This window comes from Cebidichthys violaceus, unplaced genomic scaffold (assembly GCF_023349555.1).
Source record: "Cebidichthys violaceus isolate CVI_PGR_0920_01 unplaced genomic scaffold, fCebVio1.0.p SCAF_15, whole genome shotgun sequence".
NCBI lineage: Eukaryota > Metazoa > Chordata > Actinopteri > Perciformes > Stichaeidae > Cebidichthys > Cebidichthys violaceus.
The window spans coordinates 822,963-840,619 of NW_027176318.1; the positions used below are offsets into that span (position 1 = coordinate 822,963).

Sequence of the window (17,657 nt, forward strand, 5' to 3'; positions counted from 1 at the left end):
ACTATTTGAGGACAAACACAAGTCCTCAAGAGGCAGGCATGCGTGAATATACTGCATCAGCGGTCTATTTTAACCACATAGAGCTTTTCGCTGTTGTTTGGGCTCATTTCATTGGGGAGCAGGCTGTTAGACGGTAGCCCAGAAGGGACATTTGTACAGTAGGGTCCCATCACTCGACTGCGGTGAGCTAATGGCTTCAGACGGCTTTGGGGGAAGTGTTGGGGTTTTCGCCTTGTTGACGCCATTGGAAAGTACACAGCTAACTGTGGGACCAGACGATGAGTCACTCTGTTTTCAGAAGGTGCAGCATGCTTCAGCAACAGGTTGAACCCATAGAGAGATGGCTCCGGGTCAGCAGTGTGGGCTGTGCTTAACGCTTCATACGTTCTGATAGTAACCTTTTAAAAAGGCAGTTGTATTTCTCAACAGTCTGTGAGTTTGAAATGTGTCTTCTGCATGGAAGAACTGCTCTGAATGTGCAGCACACATGTTGTAGTCATGTTCATTTTGTGACATTTATGTAGGCTATTTTTGTTAGCCGGCAATATTTCCTCACATAAAAACAATAGTGAAATAGTCATGGCCAGCTCCATGCTTCAGCAGCACTTGAATAGCTCCACAAGAGTATATTCTGTTTCCAATAATAATAATAATAATAATAATCCTTTTTAACTTCTTGGAATCAATTGCAAATCCTGCTGGTTCAAGCCCGGCATCTTATTGCTGTTGTGGGAATCGGCCAAAGACGATCTCTCTTGATTGTTTTCTTGCACCCTGTTCAGACTTCAAGAACCTCAGAGCACTTCATAAAACTGTTGTGACAGGCTGGACACCACGATTAAACAAAACTTCAGGACTTGAATTTAACATTCTACTACACTCTATTGCAGTTATCCCATCTGACAATTGTGATAAGAGGCCAGAAGTTTACTCCAAACTAAACATGACTTTTCAAGCACTCAGCACCACTCATCTATATAGTCTATACACATGTAATGAATCTCCTTTGTGCTCTTCTAAAACTTTTCCTCCTAAAAAGAAGTTGACCTGATTTCCAATTTAGTATACGGACTTGATGTTCTGAGCTTTGCTTAGGCAGCAGACTCTTCATTACAGAAGGGACAATGTCGGAACCTATCGGCTGCTGGTGGTTCAGCCTCTGGGGACAAGGGACAATATTTCTGGGGTTATCAGGGACAAGATTTCTTCTTTCGTGCGCCGGTCATTGTTTACGGTCCGATTAGCAACTCGAGACGCGAGAATTGGAGTTGAGCTTTGTTTCACAAGTAGCCGGTTTACTCTCGGTTAACAGGTCATCTTTTAGCTTACAGAATGTGGAATCGTCAGCAGGATAGGCGATGGGTTCCACGATGGGTTCCACGATGGGTTCCACGATGGGTTCCAAGATGGGTTCCAAGATTGCACTTCGGCCAATAGGCTTCGCTTCTTCTTGCGCTCCACACGGACTGTTTACCCACATGCAACCAAAGCCCGCTCAAACGTGATTGGTCACTAGCGGAAACCAGAACGCCTCCGATACCAAAATCTTGTGCCGATTTCTGTTTATAGAGATCACAGAAGAAAAAAAAAAGCAACAGCGTTAGATGTTCGGAGATTTACAACGATGCACGGGTGTGAAATGAATAATAGTTATTGTCTCTCAGACGGGTGGAAGAAGCGAGATGTTGTTACACCACCGCGGGACAAAGTATCTTTCCCCAGAGGCACGAGCGCTTCACCAGAAGCTTCTACTGCTCAGACAGATCATCAGAGCGCCGTGCACCGCTCGCCCTTTATGCCTCAGCAGCTGATGGGCCTGATGGAACGTCTGATAGATCTGTGCCAGGAAAAAAAAGCTCTGATGGGAGGGACACACACACACACACACACACACACACACACACACACACACACACACACACTCTGTAGGCAATCCATGTTGAAAGTCTTGAGGTGATAATGAAGCTATTAACAGCATCCTTATTTATCACTTTAGTAATTTACTCCTTTAGCCTGATGTCCTCGCTGTGAAACAGTCACACACCAGATTTTCTGTGGACTTAAATTCTAGACGAAATGTTGATAAAGGTCAGAATGTTATTTTCAAGTTTCCAGCGGCAGACAGGCAGGCAGACAGGCAGGCAGGCAGGCAGGCAGGCAGGCAGGCAGGCAGGCAGGCAGACAGGCAGGCAGGCAGGCAGGCAGGCAGACAGACAGACAGACAGACGAGAGTGCCTTTGGGGGGGACGAGAGCGAGGAAAAGAACAGGGAGGAGGGAGTTGCCATAGAGACTAAGGATCTTTATGTTGCCCTAGGAACAGCACAGATGCTGGAGTCAATGAGACGCTACATTGACAGCACACTTGCTGATGGTACCGATTCTGTTGATAGAGACACATAACTATGAACTGGACCTGAAACAGTTCCAACTCTACTGTGCCATTATGTCAGATCATCATACATCATTCTATTATCTCACCTTTAACTGCTAGATTCTGTTCTGGAATTAAAAAAAAAAATACATTATTTCCAATTGGGTAAATACCAGTTATTTTATACATTCTTCATAGTAATTAATATTGTTAATCAGTTTGCAGCTGCCTGTAGCCTAGCTGGCTCTCATTGTTACCTGTTAGCCAGATGTCCACGGTGTGTAAACTGTCGTTGTTTGACCGAGATCCTTCAGCAGGACCGGGCAGTAAGACGCTGTAGTCCAGAGTTTCATTATTTGGATCTGCTTACTCCTCATCTCATGTTTTGACAAGTTCTATGCAAATAATCTAGGTGTCATTTTTGATTCAGCTTTGAAATTGTACAAACAAATGAATCAATTAGTCTTGGATCTGGGGATCAGATTTCACCAACTGCTATATGGTTACATGGATCGCTCAAAACTAATCTTTTATCAATTTTGCGAGGTCCATCTCTTCTGTTATGACTGGAAGTCTGAGGAAACCAATCAGAACACAAGCAGAAAGCTCACGGAGCAATATATAGGTAGTCACATGACGACATGTAGCCACAGATAGAGAGGCTACTGTCTAGGTTTTTGGTAAAGGGATTGCACCGCACAAAATCTCAGCGGGAGGCAGTCAGTCGCAGCAAAGCCTCCAACATCTTAATTATGCAAAACAAGTAAACAAGACAGGCGCTGGTGCATTTCTGTACCAGTCTGTGAAATACGGAGCTATCCTAAACCAGCAGGCAGCAGGGGGCCGAGATGAGAGAGGAGGAGGGAGACTTAGTGCCATCAGAGAACAGTCAGTCACACATTCTACATTGAAAGTTCCTGCCGTGCATGTGTATGTGCATGTGCATGTGCATGTGTATGTGCATGTGCATGTGTCGGGTTATGTTGAAAGTAGTGCAGTGTTCCATTTGGGGAATTTCCATTTGCTTGGAAATTTGTGACAGTTGGATCGCTTGGTTCCCGGTATTGCTGCTTTCAGGGTTGTTGTGGTTTCCGGGGCGATGGCCGTTTGGAGTGCGTGGCTGTTGTCGGTACGGGCGGATGGCTTGGCTTCTTGTTTTGCTTCTCACAGTGCTGTCGGGGCTCGTACCGCCCTACAGTCTGCAGCGGGCCTTCACAGGCGGAGCTCATTGACTGCAACCCTCTTTTGTTGCTGGGTGCTGGATTGAGCCCCATCCTTTCTTTTGCACCGAGCGCTGTTTGTTTGTTTGTTTGTTTGTTTGTTCATTCAGAGTCTATTAATATTGAATGTGTCTTATTTGACACCGCACATCCTTGGGTCCCCAGCAGTACACTTGTGTGAAGTAGATCGGGTGAATGGGTGTTGAGGTGTGAGCAGGACGTATAAACGTTGCTCTATAGCTGGATGTGTCGAGACCCTTTCACCATTCACAGGGGGCTATAACGATTGAAAGCTGTATTTTAAAAAGAAGAGGAGAGTGATAGATGGGGGGGGGGGGTGACAGAGAAGCAGGATGGAGTGATGCTCGAGCGCCGCGGTTTTTTTCCAACCTGCGTTGCCGGATGAGTGTCTGGCTGTGTCACAGGTTGACTACTCCTGAAAATGATGGAATTGAAATGCCACCTGAGGCCTAATGTAGAGCTGACTTTGAGAAGTGACACCGAACAACAGGACCTGCAGGATATCAACAACAGCCCCACCCTCAGACGCAGCGCAGGGCGGATGAACAGTAACGTGACATAGGCTTGAGCCAATCGGCGATCGGATTGTATGTCGATGATTTTTACTTTCATAACTAAGATGCTGTGAAGATGATCTCTAGAACCTGTGCATTTAGACTTGTTACTGGTGGAGCGGTGCGCCGAGTGGCGGCTGAATTTTGAATCTTTGATGACAAACCAGCCTGCCGTCTCTTTTTCATGCATCTCATCAGCTGCGATCCATAAGAGGAGTCAGCGTTATGGGTATGGTTGTATTGAATGTCGTTGTTTTAACGTGTGAAGCTTAGGTTGAGGTTTGCAGAATATTGCAGAGATAAGGAGCGGTGCATCGTCGCTGTATGAGAGACGGGAGGGAGGAGAAGGTGTTTCTGCATGTTATTAATAATAGTAATTAAAATGTCAACGTCACAAATCGAGCTCCAAATGTTGATATTAAAGTTAAGACAGCACTGACAAATAGAACTCAATATTGTGATATTGTGGCACCGAGCACAGACTTTTAAAAGGGAGGCGATGTTCAAATAGAGAGGACATCGCTATCAAATGAATCGAATGTTAACATTGTTCTATAAATGTTTATTTGTGTAACTTTCACTGTGCAAAAAGCTCCGTCCTGTTCCAAAGCTCCGGCAGACACTGAGCCGATAAGATCTGCCATCTTCAACATGTAAATGGAAAAGATCGACCAACGTGACACAAACAATATCTCACTTGCATTCACAATTTTTTTTTTTTCTCAGGTGGCTTAGATATCCCCCAATCATCACTTAAATACCAAAACTACACAGTTAATTCTCTCTTTTTTTCAATTACCTGTAGAATGAACTGCAGGATAGTAGTGGTAACAGATACAGATGTCACATCTGTCCTTTATCCTGTCCTTCTTTATTCTGTCGACTCATTTCGTCCCACGCAGCGCCGTTCCTCGTCCAATTAGCTTTTAGCTCCAGGAGCCGAGTCCTCTGGGATAATGAGGGAGATGGGAGGAGGAGTAGAAAAACTGTTGGTGGACATTTGATGATGGTGTCGGAGCACGTTGTAAACAGAGGCAGAGTTTGTGGGGTTTTTTGTGCGTCGGTGACGGAGAGACAGAAACTGCAAAGGGTGGAGATGTCAGATTCATTCATTATGAATAATGAACTTAGATGAGGCAGCTGCTTCATAGGGAATAGAAGGAGCCGATGGGTATCATGTCATTAATTAATCAAAATGAATGAGACACCCTCTCCTCTCTCAAGTGTTCACTATTCATGCAAAATTTGAAATGATGACAATAAATAACACATGGCCGTCTCCCAAGTGGAGAGATGGCTGGAGCGAGCAGCCGGTCAGCGCTCATGAGCGTCCGACGGAGAACGGTATCATCTGAGCAGCCCTTTGTTCATTTCACATATAATCATCTCTTCACCTTTCGGATGTCTATGGATGTTAGAAAAGAGATATCTTGCAGCTCAACTTCTCATACCGACGCCAGATTCACTTGAGAATTTTGGGGGGGGGGGGGCCACGTTGTACCTACTGTAGTGAGTAAGTAGTCACTGATGATTAAAACATAAAGCAGCACAAAAATGACAATTAGCAACATAAACCACCATGTTCTGAGCAGACTAATTACAAAATAACACCAGTTTAAAAAATAGCATTTGCATTTTGCAACATGAATTGACATAATACGCCGGACATGTTGGCCGGCGCTACACACATGCTGGCTAGAGTGCGGTGAATCAGCCAGTGCAGACCTACACAGAAGTCCACTGTTTTGTTAAATAGGTGCCCATGGTGGGAAGCCTAGCTCACTGTATGAAGTAGTTCAAATAAGCTCCAACCCGAGCAGAATGCTGATGACACACCGATGCATCAGTTTGTATTGACAAGCTAATAATGTCATGCCATAGGTAAACTGTGGATATGCTGGTTGTACACCTGCACTTTTAGCACAATCGGTGGGATTTGTCGGTGGTGAAATTGAAAACGCTACATTCAAAGTTGGCTCCTCCTCCCACGATCATCGATCGAGCTCTGTCCGCTCGGCTCTCTCTATATTAGTGTTTTTCCGGCGCTGTGTCCTTCGTTTTCGTGGCTTCCTCTCGGATGCCTAAAATCTCGCCCCCTCTGACCACGTTTTTAGTCAACTTCTTCTTTACCAATTAATCCTGCTTCTAAGCGTTGACGTCGTCTCTTTGTCTGCATGCATGTATGCTACGTATGTTTGTGTGTTTTTCAGTGTCCGCTCTTATTTGTCCATCATCGCGTCTGATTAAGCCAAATACATGTCGTGTTTACCCGTCATTCATCACTCTGTCACCAGACCGGTTTCTTAAGAACTGCTATTCTTTTCCTGATGACTGTAATTAACACAAAGACGCTGAGGAACACACTCTTTGACCTGAGGCAAGAGGCAGAGTAGATTATGTAGCCTATTAATAACCTCCCCCCCCCCCTCACACACACACACACACAGACACACACACTGTTAGCTTTCAATTCCATCACCCCCATCCTTTCTCCATCAGCCCCTGATTCCTCAGACGATACCCCCCCCACATCACCACCAAACATCCCCTCCAACCATTTCCCCCCCAACCCCCCAACGTGGCTGGAGCCCGGCACGCTGATGAGGAGCCAGTTGCCATAGCAACAGGAGGCAGTTGCTTTGGCGACTAATGGGGAGAGGGGCTACGGAGGAAACAATGGATGTTTAAGGATGGGGGTGTTGTGACGGGCTGTGAAGGAGATGCGATTGAGCTATATTTAGACATCACTAAAGATCCTGAATCCAACGTCATCCATTCCTCCAATGCACCCTGCTGAGACCATCCTCCTCTCTCTCCACACCTGTGTTCACCACTCCTCTCTCTCTCTCTCTCTCTCTCTCTCTCTCTCTCTCTCTCTCTCTCTCTCCCCTTTCTGTTTTTAGGCCACAGCAAAGGAATTTCTCACTTTTTTTTTTGCTGACTTGCTGTCTGGCAGTTTCAGATGTAGCTCATGAATAACCTGCTTGGGACTGTATAGTACAACCTCATCACAAGACAATGGGGCTGGATGATAGAAGATATAAGAAAACATCAGATGGAGAGATGAGCACTGCTTCACAGAAGCAGCCAGAATTAGAAGATACCAATATCATATCATATCATATATTGATATCTACTGGTATATTGACATTTTTGCTGGATCTCCTAGGCCTTTGAGACATGAGAGCTATCAGTATCGGAAGGAAACTGCATGTTCTATTGTGGAAAACACTGTCTTTACCTGATTCAATGGGGCCATTTATATATATATATATATTACAAAAAATACAATAGTTTTTACCGTCTTGGGAGAAACTGTAAAAACTTGTTACATTTTAAAGTAAAACATATCAATCTAGTACACTTTGAGAGCAAAAGGAGAGCTTGTGCTCCTGTAAGCTACTGACACCCACAAAGCATGGCGACCGAGACGCGGTCTGGTCAGGAAGGGTCGGGTGGGTTGCTGACATCGCCGCAGACTTGAGACAACCCGCCCCGGTTGACAGCCGAGCGTTGAGCACGGCGAGCACTTGGGCGGTCCCTGGCAGCAGCGAGGCCAGCATGAAGGGGGCTGTAAAGCTGTGGACCTCCACATGGACACGGGTTAGTTCTGGCGAACCGTGCAAGTTTTCAAGCAGCAAAAAAGTTGTGGCCTCACCTGTTTGAGTTCATTTGCAGACGGCACACCTCCTGCTATGTGACTGTTACGCACATCACCATGTTGATGCTGCAACAATATGTTGTGCAGTCGCACTGCCCCGGTTAATAGGCACAGCACTTCTGTCACCCAGTGGGATTATACAACACTTTGTGTAGTGTGCACGTGTGTGTATGCTCGTGTGTCTTTGCCAGCCAAGCGGTCAGACAGGGTGAGGTCATCCTCTTGGTGGGTTGTGTGTTGGTCCCCCGTGGGACTGTGGAGTCAGATTTTTACTTCAAGGGGCAAGCAGACAAAGAGAGAAGAAAAAAGAGGCAGCGACGGTACACCGGCCTCCAGCGGGTCTGTCCACCTGCCAGCACGTCCAGCTAACTACCTGTCTAGAGACTGATGGAGGGACTGAAGGAGGGACGAAGGCAAAACAGAACGACAGTCACCTCCATCGCAGAGTGTCCTGTTTATACCGTCCAATCATCTAAAACTTTATTGTTTTTTCAAGGTTTGATTTCACACACACAAAAAACACAAAATTAGCCCAAAACAACTCGTGCAAACCCTAAAACTGCGCTCGGCTGCTGCCTGATTGTTACTGACACGCCCCCTGCTACGCATCTCCTCACACTTCCTTGAAGTCGGAGCTCTCGGCGGGTCACCGAAATACCAAACCTGTGTGCACGGTGATGAAAAATGACACATCCCCGGGGCAAAGTCCCACCGTTCACTGTGCTCCCCCATAACAACAACAACAACAACGGACCTCTTCTCCATCCTACATGATGCTGTGTGTGCATGAACACGGGACATCAGATGGAAACACATAGGGCACATATATATATATATATATATATATATATGTGTATATATATATATATATATGTATGTATGTAAACCACGGAACATTTTGGGTTGATGCCATGACTTTGTGAGAGCGATTTGTGAATGAAATGAAGCCGGTTTATCAGGTTTATCAAGAAAATGGAATTGTTTGCTAGATTCAGTCAGACATTGCATCACTCCTACATTGTGGGGATTTATTTATCCATTTTGATTCATAAACAGAAATGATTCATAATTAAAATAAGGTGTTTTGTTGCCGTGAACACATTAATTGCTGTTTAGCTGTTTCTAGTTGATTTTAAGGCGTTCTGACCATGACTGCTGCGTTTTTAAGTATAAAAATGCTTTGTCATGGTTCTCATTTTAATCTTTCATTTTTGTTTGCTTACAGCATTAGCTCTGGTCCTGGGGGCCCGACAACACTATACATTTGGGTTCATGTGTGCCTGGTCCAACACTAGCCACACCTGTTGTGCACCTCTGTTAGATATCTGTACTTTTGTCCATTGGCTGCCTGGGAGACATTTACTTTTGCTTTCGAGTGGCTCCCCATCTTTCACTTTTCCAATGCCAGCTTGGCATTGGAAAAGTGAAAGGTTGGTGTGACTCTTTAGTTTTTTCCCAGCGGGGAAACATGGAATGAAATCAAAGCTCTTGTTCATTTAGTGTTTTATGAAGCAATTCTTCCTCTAGGTGTGAAGTACCATTTGGCCGTTGTGCTTTTGTCGAGTAAACATCAGAACTCCAAATGAACAACATTGTTTGTAAGAACCTTTTTTAAGAAGTTCTGGGGAAAACGTCTTTGAAGATGGATCATTGAATGACACTCATTGTGTGCATTGATGTCCCATTCCTCTTACTTCATTGACGACTGAATCCTTAAGTGAGGCTTCTTGTTTGTTGAAACAGCTCTCCATCTCGTCCTGTCATGGTGTCAGGAGGCGATGTGTGTAACTACACCCAATCTCAAATTCAACTTTCCTGTTTACCGTCACTTCCTGCGTCTCTTTGTTGCCCTTTCTTTCTCACTTTTACCCCTTCCTGCCTTTCTTCTACACCTTCTCCCTAGTCCATCCTTGACATCCATCCTTGTTCTGCGTAACTTGCTTCAGTCTCCTGTCTCATCTGGCTGCCCTGGTCATTTCTACCTTTTTGTTCTGCTCAAAGATGGCCAACCTCTATCCCTACTTGACTCAGTCCTCATCCTTATCCTCTGCTTCTGCCTCCCTGTCCCCGTTTGCCTGTCTGCCTGTTATAAACCATTGTTTTCTGCCGACGTTCGGCCTTCAGTCCAAACCGACAGCAGCCAGAACGTCTATAACCTCCAGCTATTTTGACTGGCACTGGGCACACGAATGCAGACGCACACATTCAAAGCTGAGCCCAGGACAACAGGCCCGTCTCTCTCCCTCTGGCCCACACTTACTTTCCCAATCACATACTGACCTTTGCCTGAAATGCATGCTGGGTAGCCTTTGACAGTTTATGTACATTGAACATATATATATATACATATATATATATATATATATATACATATATATATATATTTCCACTGACAGGGAGCTGACTGTCAGTGACTGGTTAAAGTGACAGACACACACGTAACGTTTCCGTAACACGGATCACCAGTCTGTGTAATAAAACGTGTCAATCTGACCCTGAATGTTTTCATAGAGATATTATGATTAACTGTGTGCAGGTCATTGTTTCCCAGCACCTGCAGATATTTTGTGGATGTGCCTCATGATGATTACCACACTTTTAATGTAAAAGATCTTGTCAGAGGGGTTGATGTTCATTTACAGTAACTGAAGACTGAAGCAATAATGATTGAGAATTGTGAATGAGATATAATTTTAGAGCACCAGAGTGGTAAATATGGCCGAGTCTCATGTGGTCGTACTGGTAGAATGTATCACGTGTTGGCTTTGCATTAAGACCAAACAGAATCAACAGCAAGATCAGAGAGCCTTACTAATGTGCAGACTCACTGGTAAGAAATGTACTTAATATGGGGTATGGGGCTGTTTTTAAAGAAATCCTTGCTTTGCTCTGCAGTTGAGGTAAATAAAGGCCCCAGCCACTATTGGATTGGTTGGATTATTTTCAAGCTTTTGCTGTATAAACCAGACGGTTTAAAGTTTCCTGCGCACACCTTGTATGGTTGTAAATCACTGTAACTACAGTGGAAATCGCAGTTTTGATTTAACAGGAACTCAGCATTCCCGAAAACGGAGCTGAGCCTGTTTAAAGCATTTAACAGGAACTCAGCTGGTTGGTGCAACACAACCAGCTGAGTTCCTGTTAAATGCTTTAAGGCTCGACTCAGACTGTTCCTCTGAGAGAGAGAGAGAGAGAGAGAGAGAGAGAGAATTGTTGCATGTATGAGCGTGTCATGATTGTTTCTTACATGCTACGTGGCAGGATGATAACTCAAGTGGATACAGTGTGTGTGTGTGTGTGTGTGTGTGTGTGTGTGTGTGTGTGTGTGTGTGTGTGTGTGTGTGTGTGTGTGTGTGTGTGTGTGTTAATGTGTGATAAGTCTCATGTGTATTTTGGATAGCCTCTAAGTTTGATGATCCAAGTGTGTGCATATGAGCGTGGTAGAATGGGGGGGTGGTAATGGAGTGTGATTCTCCACATGTGACCAGATGGAGTCTGACAGACAACAAGGTCTCTCTACCAGAGGCTTTACTCTTCATCCGTCTCCCATAACTCCCATCTCTTCTTCTTCTTCTTCTTCTTCCTCATACTGAGCATTAAGATTGGAAAGGCTGGGAGCACTTATTGTCTCGCACATATACACATGCTTAGGTAAACCATTCTGCAAAGACACATGCAAGCTTACAAAAAATGTTCACATAGTCTCACTCGGTTGTTTAATGCTACCATTTTCTTCGTCTTCCCAGCTCCTGCTGTTTCTTTCTCCCATCTGATTCGTCCCTCCCTCTCTCTCCCTCTCTCTCTCTCTTTCTCTTTCTCTTTCTCTTTCTTTCTCATACAAGAGATGAATGTTATCGATTGTGTTGCTCCAGACTACATGGATGTGATGGAACGGTACGGTTTGGAAAAGTCTTGAATTCAAATCCACTCTCCCCCCGAAGCGCCTGCTTTAGCCTTCACTCAATCCTCCCCAAGGGGGGGAGACAGAGCTGTGTGTGTGTGTGTGTGTGTGTGTGTGTGTGTGTGTGTGTGTTTTCGTTGTGCTTTTTTGCCATGAGACAAAACGAGAGAAAGAAAGAAAGGGATTGAGGGGAGAAAAACGTGGAGTGAAAGAGAAAACTGGAGGGGAGGGGGCCTTACTCACTCCACCACAGTGGGTGGGATTTGGGAGCTGGCAGCAGCCAATTGGCAACTGCTACTTGGTCACATGAGCATTGTAATAATCAGTGAGAGAGAGAGAGAGAGAGAGAGAAAGAGGGAGGGGACGAGGGAGAGATCTGCACATCCAGTTCACCCTCGGTGTGTGCTTGGGTTCAGAGCGGAGGCACGGCACCAGAGATTCCACACAGAGCACCTGAGTGGCTGAACGAAGAGGAACAACAGCGCAAGGCAACAAAGGAAAAAAACACGGAGAGACGGGAAGAGAAGCGTTGAAGATTACCTTTGGACACCTGAGACTGAGACAAAGACAGACTGTGAAACAAAGAAAAGGGAGGGTGAACTAGAATAGCACGGAGAGACGGCATGTCTTCTCTCTCCAATCAGCAGCCTGGCTCTCCTTTCTCAGAGTACAGCGAGCTCTGTAAGGTGCCGTCCCTGACGCCCACCGTGCCGGCTCAGAGCTGGGATTGGCAGCCCCCCACGGGCATGGACATGGGCACCCCGAGGGGCCATGCGGTAGGAGGTGGTACTCTGGCATCGACCGGACTCACAGATGAGGACAAGCTGTGCTTCTTCGAGCAAACGGGCAGGAGCAGCGTGGATGCGGAGCTGAAGGTGCCAAGCAGGGTTGGGGGCATCTCCGGAAGCACCTCGCTGGGTAACGCATCACTGGGCAGCGCAGGGGAAAGCCCAGACAGCCCCCTGTCCTCCTCCCCATCCCCTTCCCCAGCTTCCCCGGGCAGACTACCCTCTGCCCTGGGATGCGGGGGTACTAGCAGGGTGTCCCTGCCACCAGTTCCTGGATCCCCAGCCAGGCGTACGGAGCTGTCATCATCCACAAGTGCCATGCCTCCACACCCAATGGGTGCCTCACTGATGGAGGCATCGCCCCCTGAGCCATGGGACAACTCGACTTTTGCTGAATCCAGCCCAAAGGTCGCCATGCCCCAGGTGGCCCCTAACTACTGCGTCATTGGAGTTGTCAACGACAATCACTTGGCTGACGAGGTTGTGGCGGGAGCCGGGGCAGCCCTGGGGGCCCAACAGTTATCCGAGGACTCTTCAGGGGACAACAGCGAAGAAGAAGAGATAGAAGAGGAGGAGGTGGAGTTGGAGCCTTGTTTTATGGGGCGAGCTGAGCAGCAGAGAAAGGCTATGCGCCGCGCAATGTCCGAATGTTCTCACCTGTCGGTACCAACCAGTCTAGAGCTGCCCGATAAATACCCAGGTGGAGATGAGGCAGGACTGGACGAGCTGGCGTCGCCCATGGGCGGTCCACGTCGCTCACCACACTCCATAAAGCGCTCACTTACCGTCGCGGAAGATCAGTCCCAGACCTCGCAGCCCACCCTCTCAGCAGCGGGCGCCACGCACAACGACCTGCGGCAAGCCCCACCTGAACCCCGACTCTGCCTCTCCCCATTCCCGCTGCTGAAAGACTGCAATGCTGGCTTCCCCCTGTCACCACTAGAGGCCCCATTTGAGGGCTTTACGGTGGAGAAGGAGCCAGGTGGCATTGTGCTCTCAGTGCCCCTCAGCCCCAAGGGGTTCGGCGGCATGGATTCCAGCTCTCTTCTGCAAGTAGACTCCGACACTGAAGGGGAAACCGGTCGCAAATCTGACACGGCTAAAGATGCTGAGTTCGGTGGCAATGAAGCAGACGCTAAACTCAACACTGGTGCAGGTGTAGAGTTTGGGGCTGGCAACAAATCGACATGGGACATTGGTGGTGACCTTACCTCTGTTGGCTACACCGGCCTTGGCTTGAACTCCAGCACTAACCCTTTCATCACAGGGGATGGTAGGTAGAGGTCATGTTTGCAGTCCCCCTTCCCCTGTTTAACTGTGCTTGTTCACCAACTGTCAAAGTCTGACTGGCAAACATGTTGATATGGAGAAACTGAGTTTGTAGGTTAAGCTTTTACTGGCCACAGCTCTGCTTGCAGGATGCAGGATAGTGCTATGTATAACTTGTGAAATGTTGCGCGGATACGAACATGTAATCTATGAATTGATAGGTCAGACAATTACGTTTCGTTAAAAACAATCCCGGTACAAGGCACAGCAGAGCATATAACTGAAATCTGAAAACATCGCGTGGCTGTCCAACAATGTAATTCAGCTGTGACACCCAGAAAAAGGGGTTTGGTGCTGAAGAGTTAAAGTGAGAGCAGCATGCAGGGAGCGGACTAAGAAGGTTGAATGAGAAAGACGATGTGTTGATTGAGTGTTTTCTGTTTGGTGGCTTTGTGAGGCACAAACAGACATCTTGCTGCCAACAATCCCAAGGACTCATTATTCAAATAGGATATCAACGCTACCCCCGTCACTGACAACTGTATGGTGAGGAACATATCCTAAAGACCTTTTGTGTGCTCTCCAGTTGCATGTAGATTGCGGTTCATGACGAAGGCAGCGGTTGTTCAGTCATTGAGTCGGTTTCAAACCAGACCTGGTCTTCTGGTCTAAGCTTGCAAATGGCTTGGGGCTAGGAATAGCTGCAGAGGCAGACTGAGAGACGAAGAGTTAAAGGGAAAGAATGAAAAGCTGAGAGAAGTCGACAGCAACAGAGCCCCCCCCCCCCCCCCCCCCGGGCTACTTGACATTCCGCGATGGTCGTATCTGTCCCGTTGTGTTGGTCAAACACCGCGAGCCAATTCTAGACACAGATCGGCGGCAGACAGTACAGAGCGTGTGACAATTCAAAGTGTGTCAATACCGGGACAACGGGTACGTTGTCTTAGTTTTTTGCATTTGTGGACACAGGTGGCTGTCTTCATGGGACTGTTCATGTGCATGCAAATGTGTGTTGCAGCTCTACAAGCTTGCAGCATGAGGTCGTTTACTAGATGACTCTCCCGCTGACATATTTGATACAGGGTCAGGGTAACGGGGCCCATTACAGCTGATGGAAGATGTGTCTTTGTCCAACCTCGTTTCCCATCATACAGCGCGCTTCCCTCATTTTCTGTCAGCCTACAAGGCCGTCTCCTTCTGCCCTCCTGTTGAGCACCCGATGCTCATTAGATTGTAGGTGAAGACGGGCAGAGCCAAGATGGCTGAAAGCGGGTCACGGTCACGTCGAACGATGAGCCTGAATGGGGTCACTGACCGGGGAACAGTGCGGTGGCGCTTTCGACAGCGACCGTCTTTCTTCCCCTTGGTGTCCGTCTCTTTGTTTCTTTATTTTCCTCTCCTCGCTTGCATGCCGGGGCTGTTTTTTTGCCTCCCGCCACAAACCTGTGTGTGGCAGAAGCTGCCAACCAGGCCTCTGGAGTATTAAAGGGGCAGTGATCTCCCCCCCCCCCCCCCCCCAAGTCTAAACAGGAGCGTGGCAGAGTCATCGAGCCACGGGCTACGTGTTGTATTCATGCATCTGTTTGCTTTCTTACCAAGGTCATGGGGAGTATTTCTGTTGCTCCTGTTGTGTAGAAACCTTGTGTCTCCTCACTGGATAAAGCATGAGAACGCGCTTTAGAGTAGGATTTACACAAATAGCTGCAAACGTACAGTATGCTGTCGCTTTGTCTTAGCTCCATCTCTCTAGAGGGGTTGTGGGAAACGATGATAAGCTGATTTTAAAAAGAAGAGTGTTGGGTGGGGTGGGATTAAAAAAATAAAAGGAAACAAAGAAAACGGGAGGGAGATATGCAGATGAATGTATTATGATGGAAAACAGGAAGTGAAGGTTTAGGGTGAACCACGCTCGGACAGATGAGGAAGGCGTAAATAAAAGATGTAACGTTCAGGAGAAGAAAGATTAAAAAAGAGAGAGGAGAGATTGATTATAAAATGATTTTGATGTCGCAACATATTATCGTTTGAGGTCGAGTTTCAGTTGCTTCGCTCTCAGAATCGAGCAGACAATGGTCGCATCGTGTTCCGCCGGGAGGAAACAATGTAATGTTGTCGGCGGCGGCGACGGCAGCGGCGGCAGCGGCGGCAGCGGCGGTGTTCGGCTGTCAGTGACTCTGGGCCATGTGCATGTGTCTGCTTTTGCCTAATGCTCGTCACAGTAAAAATGCAGCACTGCGTGCATTTTTATTTGCATAATTGTTTGTTTGCCTTTGTTGTGTGCATATTTGTTTAGTTTTGTGTGATTTGTATTCATCCGTATGCATCTATATATTCAGATATATACGTTTGTGCCTGTGGCTATCTTTTAATCCTTGGTGCATTTTGAAAAAGTCACACCTCTTCGTATTATAACTCAATCAAGCTACGATATGCAGACTTCCCACACATACTCGTGGAATGAGCGCCACCTACTCTTTTCCTGTGATAATGTTCACCGAGTATGAATTCTCATGAATCCATTCATTAAAAGTATTCACTTTAACAGAATTTCTTGCCCCATAAATATCGCGTTTTGAGTTTTCCTCTAGTATCAAAAGGTCACCAGTTGGTTCTTGTCTTGTTTCAGCAACTTCACTGCAGCCTTTCTAAGGACAGTGTTTTGAAGTTCAGGGACTGCTGCCTCTCATGCAGTAGCTGAGCTGCCAGCGAGTCTTCAGAGGGCCTCGCACTTCAGATTAACCCACAAAGTCCACTCTCCACTCTGTTACCACTTCACTACCACTTCAGAGCGCCCACCGTGTTTGATGTGCTACCAAAGGGCGGTGACGGAGTGTGGCTTTCACTGCTGCCGTCGAGGCTGACGGACCCCATCATTTCCGTAATCCACTTGAGGAGCCAAATGAAGGCCTGATGAAGGATGGAAATGTCAGTTGATGAGAAATTGATTTTAACCTCTGCTTATTTGCTTTATATTACTTATGGAACATAATGATCCTTTTTAAATTGCGATTCACTTGTGTAGCTTCACCGGTGAGGAAAAAACTTTTCTGAACTTTAAGTCTGCTCCAGTGTGGATTCTCCCACAAAGAAGCCAGACATTACTTTCATCAATGTATGAGACAGCTTAAAGATCTTTCTGTTGTGTTTTAAATGGAAGAGTAGAGTCGGCATATTTTACCATATTGATGAGAAAGAAAGAAGAAGAAAAGACTTGAGTTGAGTCTTACCAGCCCTAAATGAGCTGTAAGTGTTGTCATTATGCTAATGAAACCTTTAATTGAACTGGCTCATTGTTCTCTGAGCCATACATTATACTGGAGCCTCAGCAGCAGGTTGAGATGAAACGGAGGTCAACCATAAAGCCACCTTCAGACGTGTAGATGCTAAAATGTGTTGTCATGACTGCAGTTCAATCAGGAGAGACAAGTGAATGATTAGTAGTTAACATTTATTATGACAGATGATGCGTTAATGAGTTGCACAGAAATTCTTTGGCGCTTGAACTCGACGAGGAGATTTGTGATCGAGTTGTGATCGCCCTGAGCGCCAACAATATAAATCCCCCCGTGGAGTCCAGACACTGGTGGTGATGGAGGCTGATGAGGTTGCTGAGTTGATGAGGCTGATGAGGCTGATGAATCTGCGAAGATTGGGCGGAGATGGGGAGGTGGAGGGTTGCGCAACGGCAGCATGAACTACCGAAGGTAGAGAGACGGTCATATTTAAAGACAGACAGCGGCAAGATGACAGGCTAATGATGTCCTTGTGTCCTTGTGCTATTGGCTAGAGACCAGCTGATCTTAGACAGCTGATATCATGATTAACAGCCCCAAACAATAACAAGGAAATAATGTGTGCATGCATGAGGAGT

The 17,657-nt window shown here is 46.6% G+C and overlaps 1 protein-coding gene across 10 annotated transcripts in view; it reads left to right on the plus strand.

Moving 5' to 3' along the window:
* LOC137871689 (microtubule-associated protein 4) overlaps nt 1-17,657 on the plus strand; it is an 83,244-nt gene that overhangs the window by 47,492 nt on the left and 18,095 nt on the right. The window contains exon 1 of one of the 10 annotated variants that reach the window (XM_068709585.1): nt 11,741-13,790. The exons of the other annotated variants lie outside the window; for them this stretch is intronic. Within the exon in view, the coding sequence (XP_068565686.1) occupies nt 12,353-13,790 (1,438 nt within the window). The 5' untranslated portion in view covers nt 11,741-12,352. Of the gene's footprint in view, nt 1-11,740; nt 13,791-17,657 lie in introns of those variants that run through there. 10 annotated transcript variants of the gene reach the window in all.